The sequence below is a fragment of the Schistocerca serialis genome, chromosome 2 (genome assembly GCF_023864345.2).
Source record: "Schistocerca serialis cubense isolate TAMUIC-IGC-003099 chromosome 2, iqSchSeri2.2, whole genome shotgun sequence".
Taxonomy (NCBI): domain Eukaryota; kingdom Metazoa; phylum Arthropoda; class Insecta; order Orthoptera; family Acrididae; genus Schistocerca; species Schistocerca serialis.
The window spans coordinates 286,142,138-286,160,452 of NC_064639.1; the positions used below are offsets into that span (position 1 = coordinate 286,142,138).

The following is an 18,315-nucleotide window of genomic DNA, read 5'->3' on the forward strand; positions in this document are numbered from 1 at the left end:
CAAGCGCAAAAAAAATCAACATTATATGTGGAAGCTTAGCTTCTCTTCCAACTTATTAATCTTAGAGACCAATATTATATGTAAATGCTATGTATATATATTTAAGCCATTAACTTTTCTTATTTGTGTATTCGCGCTACTTAAGAGTGATCTTGCTATTGGCTGACTACATCACGTGTCCTATTGCTGTCATGAGCTGGCGAGATCACGTGAATGAGCTATGATGCTTACAAAAGCGCATCGCAGTCTCAGTTTCAATGCTTCGGAAAGTGACATGCGTTATTTGGTGGAATTCAAATTTATACCTTCGTAATACGAAAATATGCAGCGTACATGTTGCTGCACATCAAAGGTCTTTCAGAATGTGTTTTTCCTCCTACGTTTCGTTTTCTAAAGTGCCGGGAAATTATACGTCGGTATATAAAACCATAAACATTCAAAGGATTGATGACTTTTACAGTGCCGAGGAAGAGTATACTGTCACTTAACATGGAAAAAGTGTGTTTTCATCCGGGAGAAAGTGTATTTTTAACCGGGAAATCCGGGAATTTTTTTTCCTTGTCCACGTATACACCCTGTCAGACACTCAAATCTGTACTCGATGTTAACTAATTTCTCTTCTTCAGAAACGCTTTCTTTGCCATTGCCAGTCTACATTTTATATCCTCTCTACTTCAACCATCATCAGTTATTTTGCTCCTGAGATAGCAAAACTCCTTTACTACTTTAAGTGTCTCATCTCTAATTCTCACAGCATCACCTGACTTAATTTGACTACATTCCATTATCCTCGTTTTGCTTTTGTTGATGTTCATCTTATATCCTCCTTTCAAGACACTGTCTATTCCGTTCAACTGCTCTTCCAAGTCATCGGCGAACCTCAAAGTTTTTATTTCTTCTCCATGGATTTTAATACCTACTCCGAACTTTTCTTTTGTTTCTTTTACTGCTTGCTCAATATACAGATCGAATAACATCGGGGAGAGGCTACAACCCTGTCTCACTCCCTACCCAACCACTGCTTCCCTTTCATACCCCTCGACTCTTATAACTGCCTTCTGGTTTCTGTACAAATTGTAAATAGCCTTTCGCTCCCTGTATTTTACCCCTGCCACCTTTAGAATTTGAAAGAGAGCATTCCAGCCAACATTGTCAAAAGCTTTCTCTAAGTCTACAAATGCTAGAAACGTAGGTTTGCCTTTCCTTAATCTATTTTCTAAGATAAGTCGTAGGGTCAGTATTGCGTCACGTGTTCCAACATTTCTATGGAATCCAAAATGATCTTCGCCGAGGTCAACTTCTACCAGTTTTTCCATTAGTCTGTAAAGAATTCTTGTTAGTATTTTGCAGCTGTGACTTATTAAACTGATAGATCGGTAATTTTCACATCTGTCAACACCTGCTTTCTTTGGGATTGAAATTATTATATTCTTCTTGAAGTCTGAGGGTATTTCGCCTGTCTCATACATCTTGCTCACCAGATGGTAGAGTTTTGTCAGGACTGGCTCTCCCGAGGCCGTCAGTAGTTCCAATGGAATGTTGTCTACTCCCGGGGACTTGTTTCGACTCAGGTCTATCAGTGCTCTGTCAAACTCTTCATGCAGTATCATATCTCCCATTTCATCTTCATCGACATCCTCTTCCATTTCCATAATATTGTCCTCAAGTACATCACCCTTGTATAGACCCTTTATATACTCCTTCCACCTTTCTGCTTTCCCTTCTTTGCTTAGAACTGGGTTTCCATCTGAGCTCTTGATATTCATACAAGTGACTCTCTTTTCTCCAAAGGTCTCTTTAATTTGCTGTAGGCAGTATCTATCTTACCCCTAGTGAGATAAGCCTCTACATCCTTACATTTGTCCTCTAGCCATCCCCGCTTAGCCATTTTGCACTACCTGTCGATCTCATTTTTGAGACGTTTGTATTCCTTTTTGCCTGCTTCATTTACTGCGTTTTTACATTTTCTCCTTTCATCAATTAAATTCAATATTTCTTCTGTTACCCAAGGATTTCTACTAGCCCTCGTCTTTTTACCTACTTGATCCTCTGCTGCCTTCACTACTTCATTCCTCAGAGGTACCCATTCTTCTTCTATTGTATTTCTTTCCCCCATTCCTGTCAGTTGTTCCCTTATGCTGTCCCTGAAACTCTGTTCATCCTCTGGTTTAGTCAGTTTATCCAGGTCCCACCTCCTTAAATTCCCACCTTTTTGCAGTTTCATATATACCAGAAGGAAATTTCTTTATCTGCCGACAGAAGAATCCACAATCTGTCGAGTCTTATGTTATTTGGATGGATAACCAGGTTCATCCCTGTAGATATCATCAGTTCTTAAGAGGAAACTAAATATAAAGTTGCTTCAGAATTTTTGAAACATGAACATATTCATACAAACTGAAAGACAAGTAGTCTTATTCCCTTATAAGACAGCAAAACAGAGGACATGAAAGTTGTTAACTGAATTGACTAACAAGTGATGTCATGCATAAATAATGATATTTCGTGATTTGATGGATTAAAAAGAATAAAAAAATGTATACTCACCAAGTGGTGGCATGAGTAACACGCACGCGTACACCCACCCACCCACACACACACACACACACAAAGGCTTAACTCATGCAACAGTTTGGAGCCAGTGGCTGCTTCTTGTGACAGAAGAATTGAAGGGGAAGGAAGTGGGTTGAAGGAAAAGGGCTGGAGAGGTTCAGGAAACAGGTTACAGTTCAGAAGTCACCCAGAACCCCAGGTCAGGGGAGACTTACCTGATGGGATGAGAAGGAAAGACTTCTCATTCCATCCAGTAAGTCTTCCCCTGACCCAGGGTTCTGGGTGACTTCTGAGCTGCAGCTCCTCCGCTTACGACTACTTGAAGTGCGGCTGTTGCTGTATCGGCAGCAACAACAAGCAGCCAGATGCCACCCGGAAAAATTTTTCTGGTGTGCCCAAGCTGCCACATCCGTGCATGCACAGAGCAATCTGAGCTGTTGTGGGGAGGGGGGTAGTCTCCACTCGACCCATGTTTAGGTTTAGTGATTTTGCTGTCTCTCTACGTTTACAGCTCTCATGTCAAATGAAAACAAAATGGATTTCTGTTGCTGGGAGCTAGCAGTGAATTAAAATACTTTCACATAATTATGGAAGGCTAAAATATGTTATTAGTTTCAGTTTTCTGATTTTATTTTATTTCTAGGTTTTTGGCAGTCGCACATTAATTGCCTGCAGAACAATAAAGTTATTTTTGTCAATTTGCCAAAGAAATTTGGCTTTCATTAATATTTTCCACAGAGGCAGTCAATTTACTTGAAATGATGATTTTCATCCGACGCTATTGGCTAGTGTCAACTGTTTGTTGAATTAAAAGTGCTCATTTTTATCTTCTGGCACACATGGCATTATGCCGTAATAAGGAACTAAATGTTAGATATTACAATACTGGTGATCCAAGATAATTTGCAGCCCAATAACCTCACTGAAAAGCTTAATATCATGTTGGGGCCTTTTTCTTTGTGAATCTCGACAAACGAATGTGCACTTTAAGCTAAATCGCGCATTTAATTATGGGTTATGAAATACTGATGCTCTTGGAGTATACCATGATGCCCTGTTTTGTTTATGATATAATGTAAGATCTCTTAATGTTATATAGGTACGAACATGTGGGTTTCCTATGTCATTGTAGCTGCACATGGTACTCTGTCAAGTGCTGGAACAAATTCTAATAGGTCACGGGAAAATACAGCGAATATTGGTTGAAAGGCATTACTTTCAAAGTAAATTTCATTTTACGCAAGATGAATTATGTTATATGTGTGAATGTGCTTTGAATTTCGTAAATCACAGAGCATTTGATTCTCATTTAAAGCTTAACGCTTTTGAGGGCCAGTCACTTAGAAGAATTAAAGTGTAAAATGCAAAAAAGATCAATATTATATTTCAAAGCTTATCTTTTCTTGTAGCTACACTACGTATATTAAATAAAACCATCAACTTTTCCTATTTGTGTGTTAGCATTCCTGAACAGTGAAGTTGGTGTTGGCTTACTACATCACGTGGCCTCAGCTCTGAATATCTGCTGTCATCAGCTGGAGGGATCTTGTGACATGAGCTATGATTGGCTTATTAAAGCACAAAGCAATCTCCATTTCAATGCTTCAGAAACTAATGTGCTGTGTTTGGTGGAATTCGAATATATATTCTTTTGTAGCATGAAAATATTTTGCTGTTCATCAAAGACCTCTCCAGAACACGTAATCCCCACCCCCACAGTTCCGAAGGAAAATATATGTCACTTAACACGGAAATAGTAGTGTATTTTCACGTGGAAAAAATGTATTTTTAACTGGGAAAAATCCGGGAATTTCTTTTCCTTGCCCACATACAGAGGAGTCCAAAAAATGTATCCACTGTTTAAAAGTCCATAACTTGCAAACTAATGGACGGAGTTGTCTCATTTTTCGTGAAAGTGTAACTTAAAGTCCAACTCAAAGATATCGCTGTAGGTGTTCGAAATGGTCACCATTAACATCCACACACAAATGGTGCTGCCGAACTGCAGCATGAACTATTGACTGCAACATGTTCAGTTGGATATTTGCACATGAATGTACGATGGATTCTCGAAGTTCATCCAATGTGCGGGGCTTTTGTTGATAAATGACATCCTTTAGTGTTCCCCACAGGTAAAAGTCCAGAGGAGTTAGGTCTGGGGAATGTGGTGGATACTCCACAGCACCTCTGTGGCCTATCCATCTTCCTGGTAGATTTTCATTGAAATACGCCCTAACACGATTTTGATAGTGGGCTGGGGCACCATCTTGTTGAAAGTAAACTCTTTCATCTCCATACAAGTCTCAGATGGCAGGTAAAATGGATGTCTGAAGCTTCTGAAGGTACACCTTATCGGTAACTGTGCCATCAAAGAAGAATGGCCCAATCAAGTGCCGGTAAGACAACCCACACCACACATTTACTCCTGGAAAATTCACGGCTTTGTCTACACGGACGTTCGGATTTTCGGCGGCCCAGTGGATGCAATTGTGGCGATTTACTGTACCATTGAGTTTGAACTGTGCCTCATCAACCACACAATCATCTCTGCAAACTCTTGATTGTTGCACACCATGTTAGTAAACCACTCACAGTACTCCATTCTACGATCTGGGTAATCCTCGATTATTGCGTGTAGCAGTCGTGGGATGTAGCACTTCCACTTTGCTGTCTTCAAAATTCGCCAAACACTTGAGCGACTCACTCCAGTTTCACGGTCGCACTGTCTCACAGACTTCTGTGGTGAGTGAGTGAACTGTTGTAACAGACGACGGGAGTCAGCTGGACTTGTTACTGTTACAGGTCATCCAGATCGTTATTTGTGTACATCTTTAACGCACCCTTCGGCTTCAAATTTGTCTCAAATGCGACGAATCGTTAAACGTGTCTGTGGCTCTGTTTGATACTCATTTCACCATTGCTGTTGAACCTCATTAATGTATTTGTACTTAAAATACCACTTCAAAACTGACTTCCTTTCATTGAATGTAAGCCTTGCGCCAGCCAGGTTTAATCGAGTAACTAGGTGCAACTAAGTAGGAAGCACTGACTATTGGGCGACTGTCATCTGACAAAACAAAACAACGCAATACTACACTTGTGTGGCGATTGCCGGAACTACAAACTATTACACTACCAAAGATGACACAACTCTGTCAGTTAGTTTGCCAGTTATGGACTTTTAAACAGTGGATACATCTTTTTGGACCCCTCTGTATATATCCTGCTCTAGCTCCTGTTCCTTATCTGAGTTTCATTTTTTCCTTAACATCATTTCCACCACTCGCATTATCTTGTGTGTGTGTGAAATATACTATTTTAAATATGGCTTTTGATGCAGTGTCAAATTCTTAGTCCCCCTGTAATTAACAGTGTGAGTTGGAGTCCAGATTGAAGGCAATCAGGGACATACCATACCCAATAAGACCATACTATATGGAACCATGAAATGGCAAGTGGAGGTACCACTTTTCCTGCGTGTGTCGACCATTGGAATTCTCGCAGTATCCCGTAGTTGGCAGAAATTGAAACACCTCAGACCCACACCTGAATGGGTTAAGAAGCTTACTGCACCATGCTGGTGCCCCCAGCACTGTCGATCAGTGAATAAATAAAACCTGAAGTACTTGACAGCCATACAAAAGTACTTTTAAAGAAGAAAACAATGAGTGAGGAAGAGATGTGTGCTGAAATGTTGCAAAACTTAGATGCAAGGAAGGCATGGTAATGAAATGATGCTGGCAAAGACAAAAACCTCCAGAAAAATAGTATATTTTATTCATTGCTAACCAATCTTCATCATAAAACAATATTGTAGGGGAAGAAAATATGATTGATTGTTAATAACTTCCTATTTTTAATGTTCTATTTTTGTGGGAAATGTAGTGTGTAACCAGATACATCATTATTAGTCATCTGTTAATTTATAAAGAAATTGCAATTTCAATTAGACGAAAAGTTGAGCATTTTGTATGCAAATTGGCTAATATTTCTCTTATCAAAGATGTCATCACCAGTAGAGTACTCACCAACTCAACAAATTATCCATTTGCTGTTGATAATAATTTTCCTTGTGGATGTATGTTGTGTGGCATTTTATAGTTTGGATTAATATGGCTCAGTCATATCTATGATGAAGTATTACTTGGTTCTTTCAATTTGACACCCGTTATTGATTTTCCTACTCGGGTGGTAAAGGATAGCAGCTCACTGATAGATAACTCCTTTATAGACCAAGATAAGTTTAACCAGATAAATGCTCAGCCTGTCGAGAATGGTCTTTCTGATCATGGTGCACAGCTAGTTACAATATATGACATAGCTCCATTCAGCAATACTAAACAGTCCTCCAAAGTAGTACGTTCAGTCAACGATTTAACAATTGCGAATTTCAGGGAAAGCCCACAGCAGTTAGACTGGGATGAGGTGTACCGTGAACCTGATGCCAATTTAAAATATAATTTATTTCATGACATTTTTGTAAATGCATTTGAAAACTGCTTCCCCAAGAAAATAGTTAAATATACTCATAAGAAACCTTGTAACAAACCATGGCTTACTAAGGGTATAAAAATATCTTGTAACCGGAAAAGGGAAATGTATCTGACAGCAAGAAAGAGTAGTGACCCAGAAACTATCAAACATTATAAAAACTACTGTGTTATATTAAGAAAAGTTATTAAAAAATCCAGGAGTATGTGTATCATGTCTGAAATCAGCAACTCTGATAATAAAATTAAAACAATTTGGAATATAATTAAACGAGAAACAGGTCAACCAAGAGCAGAGGAAGACAGTATTACCATCAAATTGAATGAAAACTTTACGAACAAAAAGTCAGAAGTTTCTTGGTTGAGCAAGATGGCCGCCGAGTAAGTGACGCCAGAAACCATTTCCAGAAAGTTAAGTGATTTAGACAGGAATATAATTTAGTTTAACGCCGACAACAAATTAAATACGTGCATTAGTGTATCGTTTAGTCTTGCTGTTAAAGGTTTGACTTTTCTTTGCGTATTTTTTCAGAAAACACGAAAAGATCGTAACTTCGCGAAGTCGCGCTTAGGCTTAAATTTTGTAAACGTGTTTATTTCTTGTGGTAATTTAACTAGTTTCTCGGTAACAAATAAGTAAACTACCGTAAATAGCGAATAACTTCATTGTTTTAATACAGATTTCAGAAAAACAGCGTAACTTTATATCAGAAACTTGCTTATATACATTTGTTTATAGGCCTAATTCTCGTAACATTTTTGGAGAATCGAAGTTAAAGTATCTCGTTTAATTGTCCTTTTTTTTCATTCCATCGAGTGAAATATATAATAAATAGCGTATACCTTCATTGTTTTAATACAGATCTCAGAAAAACAGCGGAATTTTAAATCAGAAACTTGCTTATATACATTTGTGAATAGGCTTAATTCTTGTAACGTCTTTTTTGATTTTCGGTAATTTAATTCATTTATTCTAGCTAAAGTATTATTTTTGCCATGAGTGAGAAGTGCCTGACTTGCCGTAGAATTGTTAGTTCCGGGGTTTGGTGTGATGGATGCAGTAGTTTTTTTCACTGGGGGGACTGCAGTGGCATGGGTGTTGGGAAAGTGGATCAGGCTCATCAGTGGTTATGTAGGATTTGCAGCAGAGATAGGAAGATAGTGGAACAGGAGGGGAAAATTGCTGCCCTTCAGGCTGAGCTAGATCAGGCTAGGGAAGATCTGGACAGGTTAAGGAGGGAGAAGGGCAAAGAGAGGTGGGAAGTGGCAACAGGTAGCAGAAGGAACAGGCCTAGAACTAAGTCTGACAGTTTTGTGGTGAATGACAAAAATAAGTTTGACCTGTTGCTTCAGTTAGAAACTGATGAGCCTCAAGCAGAGGTAGGTGTAGACAGGACACAACAAACTTTCAATAGGAAATTGAAAAAGAATGTAGGAAAGTCATCGAAAAGGAAGAAAGTTTTGTTGTTAGGCAGTTCTCATGCCAGAGGTGTAGGCCAACTTCTGCAGGAGGAATTAGGACCAGAATACCAGGTCACAAATTTTTTCAAACCAAGTGCTAGTCTGGATCAGGTGACAGAGGATTTAGGTTCACTCTGTAAAGGATTTACCAGGGAAGACACCGTGGTTATTGTGGGAGGGCCAGGGAACAGCATCGACAGAGATCCTGGGTACAGTATAGAGTGTGACCTGGTAAAGATTGCATCGGCATCGAGACACACCAATGTTGAATTTGTATCTGTCCTGAGACGCCATGACCGGCCTCATTTGAACTCTTCTGTTGGGAGAGTTAATTTGGAGTTGGAACGGCTGCTTGGGTCGGGTGCGGGGGCTCATATTGGTGTGGTTCCTGTTGATTATCTCAGTAGGTGGGACTATACCAGGCACGGCCTACATCTCAACAGGAAAGGGAAGGGGAAACTGGCTGGGGTAATAGCAGGAAATTTAAGGGGGGGAGGCACTGCCATGAATGGTAAAATACCAGTGGTTACAGGTGTTGGAGCAGTACCTTTTTTAGGATAGGTAAGACAGAAAGATTTCAAGTTCTACGAGAGGTTAGGATTGAAACAAATCTTCAGTTTAGGAAAGAAATTAAACAGCACAATTCTAGCACATTGGATCACCAATCACAGCTGTCAATTATAAATTTTCACCAATCACCAGAAATTTTATCTCCACCAAGTTGTATCTCAGTCCTAGGTAATTGCATTGATGAATTAAAGTCACCCAACCCAGTTGACATAATCTGCCTCTCTGAACACCATGTGACCACTGGTATAGGAACTAGGCCTACGCACAATGAGAAACTCAGACAGGAGAGTACTGCAAATGTTAGAATAAGGAAAGGTTCTCGTAAAAGTATAATTAAAAATAATGTAAGTATATTTCATCAAAATATTGGGAGTTTAAAGAATAAAGTAGATGAGCTTCTGGTTTGTTTAGAAGATTTAGAAGCTGAGAATGAAATAGATATACTATGCCTGTCTGAGCATCACATTGTTACTGATATGGATAAGGTAAATGTAAGTGGATATAAGCTCTCTGCACATGTAATGAGAGAAAATATGGAGAAAGGAGGAGTTGCCATATATGTCAAAAGTTATCATTGTGCAAAAAGTATAGAAACAAAAAAGTTTTGTGTAGAGAAACATATAGAAGCATGTGCCTGTGAGCTTAAATTAAATAAAGGCACATTTATAATTGTAACTGTATATAGGTCCCCATCAGGAAATTTTCATCTATTTCTGAAAAATTTGGACTCCTTGTTGTGCTATCTGTCAGACAGAGGGAAGCAAATTATTATTTGTGGGGACTTCAATGTAGATTCTCTTAAAGAGGGTAATAGGAAAAATGACCTTGAAGTATTACTTGGTTCTTTCAATTTGACACCCGTTATTGATTTTCCTACTCGGGTGGTAAAGGATAGCAGCTCACTGATAGATAACTTCTTTATAGACCAAGATAAGTTTAACCAGATAAATGCTCAGCCTGTCGAGAATGGTCTTTCTGATCATGGTGCACAGCTAGTTACAATATATGACACAGCTCCATTCAGCAATACTAAACAGTCCTCCAAAGTAGTACGTTCAGTCAACGATTTAACAATTGCGAATTTCAGGGAAAGCCTACAGCAGTTAGACTGGGATGAGGTGTACCGTGAACCTGATGCCAATTTAAAATATAATTTATTTCATGACATTTTTGTAAATGCATTTGAAAACTGCTTCCCCAAGAAAATAGTTAAATATACTCATAAGAAACCTTGTAACAAACCATGGCTTACTAAGGGTATAAAAATATCTTGTAACCAGAAAAGGGAAATGTATCTGACAGTAAGAAAGAGTAGTGACCCAGAAACTATCAAACATTATAAAAACTACTGTGTTATATTAAGAAAAGTTATTAAAAAATCCAGGAGTATGTGTAACATGTCTGAAATCAGCAACTCTGATAATAAAATTAAAACAATTTGGAATATTATTAAACGAGAAACAGGTCAACCAAGAGCAGAGGAAGACAGTATTACCATCAAATTGAATGAAAACTTTACGAACAAAAAGTCAGAAGTTGAAAATATTTTTAATAATCATTTTCTAAATGTTGTGGATATAGTAGGATCCAGGTGTTCATTAGAAGATGCTAGGCTGTTAATGAAAGAGGCCATACCTATGCAATTTGATGCAATTGAAATCTCACCCACTTCTCCCTCTGAAATTAGGAAAATAATAAACTTGCTTAAAAGCAAAAACTCACATGGAATTGATGGCATTTCCAGCAAAATACTAAAAGCTTGTTCTCAACAGATAAGTAAGATTCTGAGCCACCTGTGTAATAGCTCTCTGGAACAGGGCATTTTCCCTGATAGACTGAAATATGCTATTGTTATACCTTTGCATAAAAAGGGGGATAGATCTGATGTCAACAATTACCGTCCAATCTCCCTTCTAACAGCTTTATCCAAAATTTTTGAGAAAGTGATGTATTCAAGAGTAGCTTCACATATCTGTAAAAATGAAGTACTAACAAAATGTCAGTTTGGTTTCCAGAAAGGTTTTTCAACAGAAAATGCCATATATGCTTTCGCCAGTCAAATTTTGAATGATATGAATAACCGAACACCACCCATTGGGATTTTTTGTGATCTCTCAAAGGCTTTTGATTGTGTAAATCATGAAATTCTGCTAGACAAGCTCAAGTATTGTGGCATGAGTGGGACAGTGCACAAATGGTTTAATTCGTACCTAACTGGAAGAGTGCAGAAAGTTGAAATAAGTAGTTCTCATAACATGCAAAGATCAGCACATTCCTCAAACTGGGGAACTATCAAGAATGGGGTTCCACAAGGGTCAGTCTTGGGTCCTTTGTTGTTCTTATTATTTATTAATGACTTGCCATTCTATATTCATGAAGAGGCAAAGTTAGTTCTCTTTGCTGATGATACAAGTATAGTAATCACACCTGACAAACAAGAATTAACTGATGAAATTGTCAATACTGTCTTTCAGAAAATTACTAAGTGGTTCCTTGTAAACGGACTCTCACTGAATTTTGATAAGACACAGTACATACAGTTCCGTACAGTGAATGGTATGACACCATTAATAAATATAGACCTTAATCAGGAGCATATAGCTAAGGTAGAATATTCCAAATTTTTAGGTGTGTCCATTGATGAGAGATTAAATTGGAAGAAACACATTGATGATCTGCTGAAACGTTTGAGTTCAGCTACTTATGCAATAAGGGTCATTGCAAATTTTGGTGATAAACATCTTAGTAAATTAGCTTACTACGCCTATTTTCACTCATTGCTTTCATGTGGCATCATATTTTGGGGTAATTCATCACTGAGGAATAAAATATTTATTGCACAAAAGCGTGTAATCAGAATAATAGCTGGAGTCCACCCAAGATCATCCTGCAGACATTTATTTAAGGATCTAGGGATATTCACAGTAGCTTCTCAGTATATATGCTCTCTTATGAAATTTGTTATTAACAACCAAACCCAATTCAAAAGTAATAGCAGTGTGCATAACTACAATACTAGGAGAAAGGATGATCTTCACTATTCACGATTAAATCTAACTTTGGCACAGAAAGGGGTGAATTATACTGGCACTAAAGTCTTTGGTCACTTACCAAACAGTATCAAAAGTCTGACAGATAACCAACAAGTATTTAAGAAGAAATTAAAAGAATTTCTGAATGACAACTCCTTCTACTCCATAGAGGAATTTTTAGATATAAATTAAGAAAAAAATATTAAAAAAATAAAAATAAAAAATAAAGAAAAACAAAAGAAACACAAAAAAATGAAGTTGTTATATTAACTTAAGTATGTTGTTAAATTAACCTAATTATGTCATGTATTGGAAAATTCGACTCGTTCCACATCATTACGAAATATCATATTCATGATCCATGGAACTTGTATTAATCTAATCTAATCTAATCTAATCTAATCTCAATGACAAATGGCATTGCAGAAGAGTTTAAATCCTGCTGACACTGCAGAGTGCAACAGCAAAGACATGTTATGATATACTTTGAATACCACAGAGAGAATGTACAGAAGCATGACAAATGGAAATATGAGCTAAAGAAACTAAACTTCAGTTTGAGGCAAAAATGTTATCGAACAAGAACTGCCACAAATCTGGAGATAATTTAGTTAGAATTCTGTGATTGTGAATAGTACACTACGTACGAAAAGATGGCTGGTGTCAGACATGTATATTTGTTAGATGGCCTTCAGAAGGAAAGCATCAAAGATAATTTCATAGGCAATATTATCATTGTTTCAAATGATTTTATACTAGATTTTCAATATACCTTAACAGTTCTAGAGAACAGGGCAATTACAAAACCAATAAATTGACAGTAACCGTTAAGTGATATTTATTGTACCTATTCTTAAACAAACTCTACTCCCTGCATCAATTTTGCAGCTCATGGCAGAAGAGCTGTTGAGCATACACACTCTGTGGTGGTACATTTGCCAATTTTGAGACGAGGGGAATAGTGACATGCTTTATACTTTTACTGAGGTTAAAATTTACATGCAGTGGTCTGAACTTACCACCTAATTGAAATTGCTTTATAAATTGACAGTTGAAGAATAATGGATCATTTGGTTACAACCTGTATTGTCATTCTCACAAAAATGCTTTATAGATAACTGCATCATCTGCAAAAAGCCAGAGTAAGGTTACTATTTTCTGCCAGGTCATTAATACGCAACATGAACAGCAAGGACCCCTATATGCTTCTGGGGTGGGACACACCTGTATTTACTTCAGCACCTGCTGATTACTCTCCAACCAAGAAATCCTCAATCCGGGCACATGTTTCATTTTATGACCCATGAGATAATTTGGTGTGTCTACATAGAAATGCCCTATTTTCCGTTTGATCCCAGTCCAGAATTAAATGAAATAAATTTCCTTCTCAGAAATAAGTTTTATGACTTATTAAGTTAAAAGAAATAGATCAAATCAAAAGACTTCCATGTGAACCCGAAAGTTTGGAGGTATTGAAGGTTCTGCACTGCAGGGACGAACACCCTGTCCTTCATGTAGCCCCAGAGGAAAAAAACCAGTGGTGCGATGTCATGAGAATGGAGGTCAGTTCACAGCCCATCTCATCCTGTCTAGTGTCCTGGGAATTTTAGATTCAGAGTTGTCCAAAAGTCTAACAAAGAACGAAGTGGAGCACCATTTTGTTGAAACCAAGGATTTGGTTGCAGGTCTCCAACCTGGAGAAAAGCAAACATCTCCTGGTATGCCATTCCTGTGACAATCTCCTTAGAAAAAAGAACGGTCCAGTGATCCTGTTGCACATAAGGTGCCACAAAACATTCACTTTTGGGCTATCTTGCACCTTTTGCCTCATCCTGTGTGGATTGAGATGTGGAATGTGGCCTCATCGCAAAACATATTATAAAGTAAGGTTCTAATGATTCAGTTACACATTGCGCTTGCAAATTCATATTGCCATTTCTTGTCATCAGGCTTTATGGCCTGCAGAATCTGCATCTTCTATGAATATAGATACAGCTGCAGTTTGAGGACCTTATGAATGACATCTGAAGTTCCTGTGTAGTCTGAAAAATTCATTTGCATGGAGTTCATTGGAATACTTGGTGAACATCCTGAAACTTAGTCTGCAGAGACTTGCTGACCCCTGCATGCTACCAGTGTCCAGGAAACTGCCAAGCTATGCTTTCATTCTCATCCATCTATATTCTTGTAAACAGAATGAAACTGCCTTTGCACAATAACTGTATATCAAAGATCAGGATGTGCCTTTCTCCTGAACTGATGCCATTTTCACATGGATGGACAACAGTGAATCAGTAAAATAATTAGAAGCGTTTTTTGGTCCTTCTGCATCCAACAGATAAGTCAGATGTGAAACAAAGATAGATTCACTATTTTTAATTTGCCTCAAAAAATAGGCCATTTTGGCATACTTTCATCAATAAATGTGGATGCAGTACTGAGTCAGATGTGTGTCTGTAGTCAAGAAATACTGTTTCTACCTGATTGTATTGATTCGTGTCTTCTGGGCTGTCATGTATGAAAGCACAAATTCAGTTGTACATGGTGAATGTTTGTGCAACCCATGTTTGTTGGTATTTTGTTCAAAAAATCTCGTTACAATTGAGCTCAGAATTATGTTCTGCAATTCTACAATCGTTGTATCTCATTGCTCCTGTATAGTATTATTGCAGGTCACGTTTGCTGTCCCTTCTGGTAGACAGGTGTGACAGTTTTCTGTTCAGGGAATCTATGGTCGTATCAATGAGCAGTTAATCACTGTGCTTGAAAAGATAGCTGAGGAATTGAATGTAGGACAAAAGGTAAGAAAAAATGATAGTATTGCCAGTTGGAGACCATCTGTAACTAGATAAGATAGGTTTCTTCCCCCATCTGTTATGAATATATCATTTTTACTGCACTATCTTAGTGATTAGTGCTTGGTGTAGCTGATTATTTATTTGCAAATGAACACACACACACACACACACACACACACACACACACACACACACACACACACACACACAGTGGGTCAAAATTCATGAAAAGATTATGACTGTGAATAACTTTATATGTATTTATGAAAGTAGAATGTAGATTATGTTTCATTATTCTGTTAATGTAAAGACAAATAATAGTAGATAAATGAAAATTTAAACAATGATACATTTGAAAAAGGTGTTGATAAGTTTCCAAATGTTGTACTTCACTACTGTTCCTTAACTATCATAAATTTTGTAGAGATTTTCATATTCTCTTCACATACATAGCTGCTACTTATCTGTTGCCCACTTTGTTTTAAGGTCTTTACTCTCAAGATGATATTTACAGTAACAATGTCAATGTTACTGAGGAACAAAAGCGATCACTATTGGATAACTCAGAGAGACTGGAGAGAACGGGAAAGCAATTGACAACAGGCTATCGCATGATTTTGGAGACCGAAGAAATTGGTTCACAGGTTTTACAGGATCTGAATTCTCAGCGGGAAACTATACAGCGATCACGAAATAGGGTAACGATAGCGTTATGCTCTTTATTTGTGAAATGTGACTTAGTACTTTATTTTGCCTCACTATAATCTCCTTATTTTTCAGCTACGAGAAACAAATGCAGAACTTGGCCTTAGTTCAAGACTGATAAGTGGAATGTTGAGACGTTCATGGATACATCGATTTATATTGTATGGTGTTGCTGTGGTCTTTGTTGTGACAATTGTTGTCGTCATCAGTTTAGTGGTAATGAAACATACTAATTAAAATTGTATTTAATGATGGAACTTCTGAGTTTCTGAGAGCCATGTATCTAATTAATATGGTGCCAATGTAGTATTCATTGTATGGTTGTGCCATGGCAACTGTATGTTTTTAAGGTTGTAAACATTCCTGATTTTACATATTACTGTGAACTTATTTCAAGTGAAAATTAATGTATGAAAGTCTGGCAAGAAAATAGTTGACTGTTTTGAAGCAAAATCTTCAGCGAATATTTAATGGTATTTGGTAAAATTTGTGAAGAAACATCTATCAGAAATTTTGTCGTTTCTTAATTTTGCATCTTTGAGGCTTCGCTTTGGCAACCAAGAGAGGCTAGTTGTTTGGTGCAGCTACAAGAGTCCATTTACATCACCTACTGAACTTTGGCTTGTTCTGTTTTTATTTACTCAGCTAACACCACGAAGGTGTGACATCTTCACTGCATGAAATAACATTTGTTTGTGCTGTGCAAGTGTATTTGACGTTACCTGCTCACACGTAACATTATGAGACAGATGTACCTTCGGGAGTCAAAATTCCTAGTAATGCCAATACATGCATAGACAAATACAAGAAAGTATCCTAGTTTTTGGAGCTATTAATTCTTTCCTCGAGGAGGAAAAAGTGATACGTTAGAAAGGTAGGGTAGGTCACTTTGCCCCAGGACCTCATTCTGCATTTTTTACACTTTCTTGTGTGTTATTGACAGTACTAAGAATTTCACTTCCAGAAGGCAAGTACTAGCCAGCCATTCTGCTTCAAAATCTTTTGATTTTCTCAAGTGAATTTTTCCTTTTGGTGCTATTAAGTGAACAGTATGTTCCATTTGAAGAATTCTGCAGTGAGAGAATGGCGTAACACAAGAGAGAATGCACAGTTGCTTTAGCTTTCAAATTGACTTGATGTATCCCACATTCTTACTGTCAAACATATGTACTGCTGCTCTTAAACCTGGCATGCATTATTACAAGCATACTGAAATTTCAGAAAGAATTTAAGCTGGGGAGAGATGAAAGATTTGGAGACTATGAGGCAGTACCCAAAAGAAACTGAACTTTTTATTTTTTTAACTTATTTATTCACATTTTAAGAACAAACCTTCACACCCCTTCAAAGTACTCTCCACTTGCACTGATATACACTTGTCTAATCTTTCATTCCATTTTTAAAACATTGTTTAAATTCTTCTTTTGTATGATTGGCAGCACCTCTGTCATATGTTTCTTCACCACAGCAACATCAGCAAAACTCTTTCCTTTCATGTCTGTCTTCATTCCAAAGAATAAAAGAAATTGCACTGTGCAATGTCGGGTGAGTATGGGCTGTGAGGAACATGGTCAAACCATTTTTGGTCAAGAATAGTCATACGGACAGAACGGTGTGAGCAGGGGCATTGTCCCGATGGAAAAATCAGTTACCCAACTGCCACAAATAGGGCTGCTTTCGCCGCACACTGTTGTGAATTCTTTTCAAAACTTCCTAATAGAAGGCCTGGTTAGCTTTATAACCCTGTGGAAGAAATTCTGAATGGATTACTCTTGTCACATCAGAAAAACAAATTAGTATTGTCTTAATGTTTGATTTCACCCTACGAGCTTTCTAGGAGTGAGGTGCCTTTGATGTCTTCAACTGGCTTAATTATTGCTTTAATTCAGGACCATAAGCATAGCACAAAGTTTTGTCACCTCTGATAATTTCTGGGGGGGGGGAGTTTGGATCATATCGGGACTCTTCTTTCAAAGCACAACATGCTTCCATGTGACCTTGTTTTTATTCAACAGTCAGCAGTCGTGGCATGAATATGGCAGCCACGCTTTCATTCTCAAATTTCCTATCACAGTTCGCTGCACTGAACTTTAAGTCACTCCGTACAGCTCCACAACTAATATAGTGGTTTGTCGTCAATCTTCATTGATGATTACATGTATGTTTTCTACATTTTCACGTGTTCGGGCCATGGAAGGATGATCAGAACATGGTGCGTCATCAGTTGACATTTCACCAACTCTCAGACATTTGAGTTTTCTCCATAACATCGTCCTTGTATTTCACTGCTGCATGCTACTCGTGAAAATCAGCCATTGCAAAAACAACAGTGTCACAAGATAGTTGGCACTGTAAACTTTGCTGAAACCAGTCCTGACCTCCTTCAGTGACAAAGCACTTGGCTTAGTGGAAGGTTCACTCTGTGCCTCCTAGTGGAAAAATGCGATACTACAAAAGCTCTGTCTACCAAAAATTTGGTTTGGTTTCTTTTGGGTGGCCCCTCATATAATTCTGAATTTAACATTTTTTTATGTTTTCAGGCTTCAGTTTCAGCAAATTCATGTAGCTTAGAATAACTGGAGAGAGAGAGAGAGAGAGAGAGAGAGAGAGAGAGAGAGAGAGAGAGAGAAGCTTAGGAACAGCCACACTAGTGAAGGAAGGTAGGCTGGAGCATTGATTCTAAAAAAAAGCCACTTAGTACTGCAG

The 18,315-nt window shown here is 37.8% G+C and overlaps 1 protein-coding gene across 1 annotated transcript in view; it reads left to right on the forward strand.

The window, feature by feature from the left end:
* The window catches only part of LOC126457054 (vesicle transport through interaction with t-SNAREs homolog 1A), a 42,960-nt gene extending 26,730 nt beyond the window's left edge, over positions 1-16,230 (forward strand). The window contains exons 4-5 of the mRNA XM_050093043.1: positions 15,391-15,602; positions 15,685-16,230. Coding sequence (XP_049949000.1) covers positions 15,391-15,602; positions 15,685-15,846 — 374 coding nt within the window. The 3' untranslated portion in view covers positions 15,847-16,230. The remainder of the gene's footprint in view (positions 1-15,390; positions 15,603-15,684) is intronic.
* Positions 16,231-18,315: the final 2,085 nt, after the last annotated feature.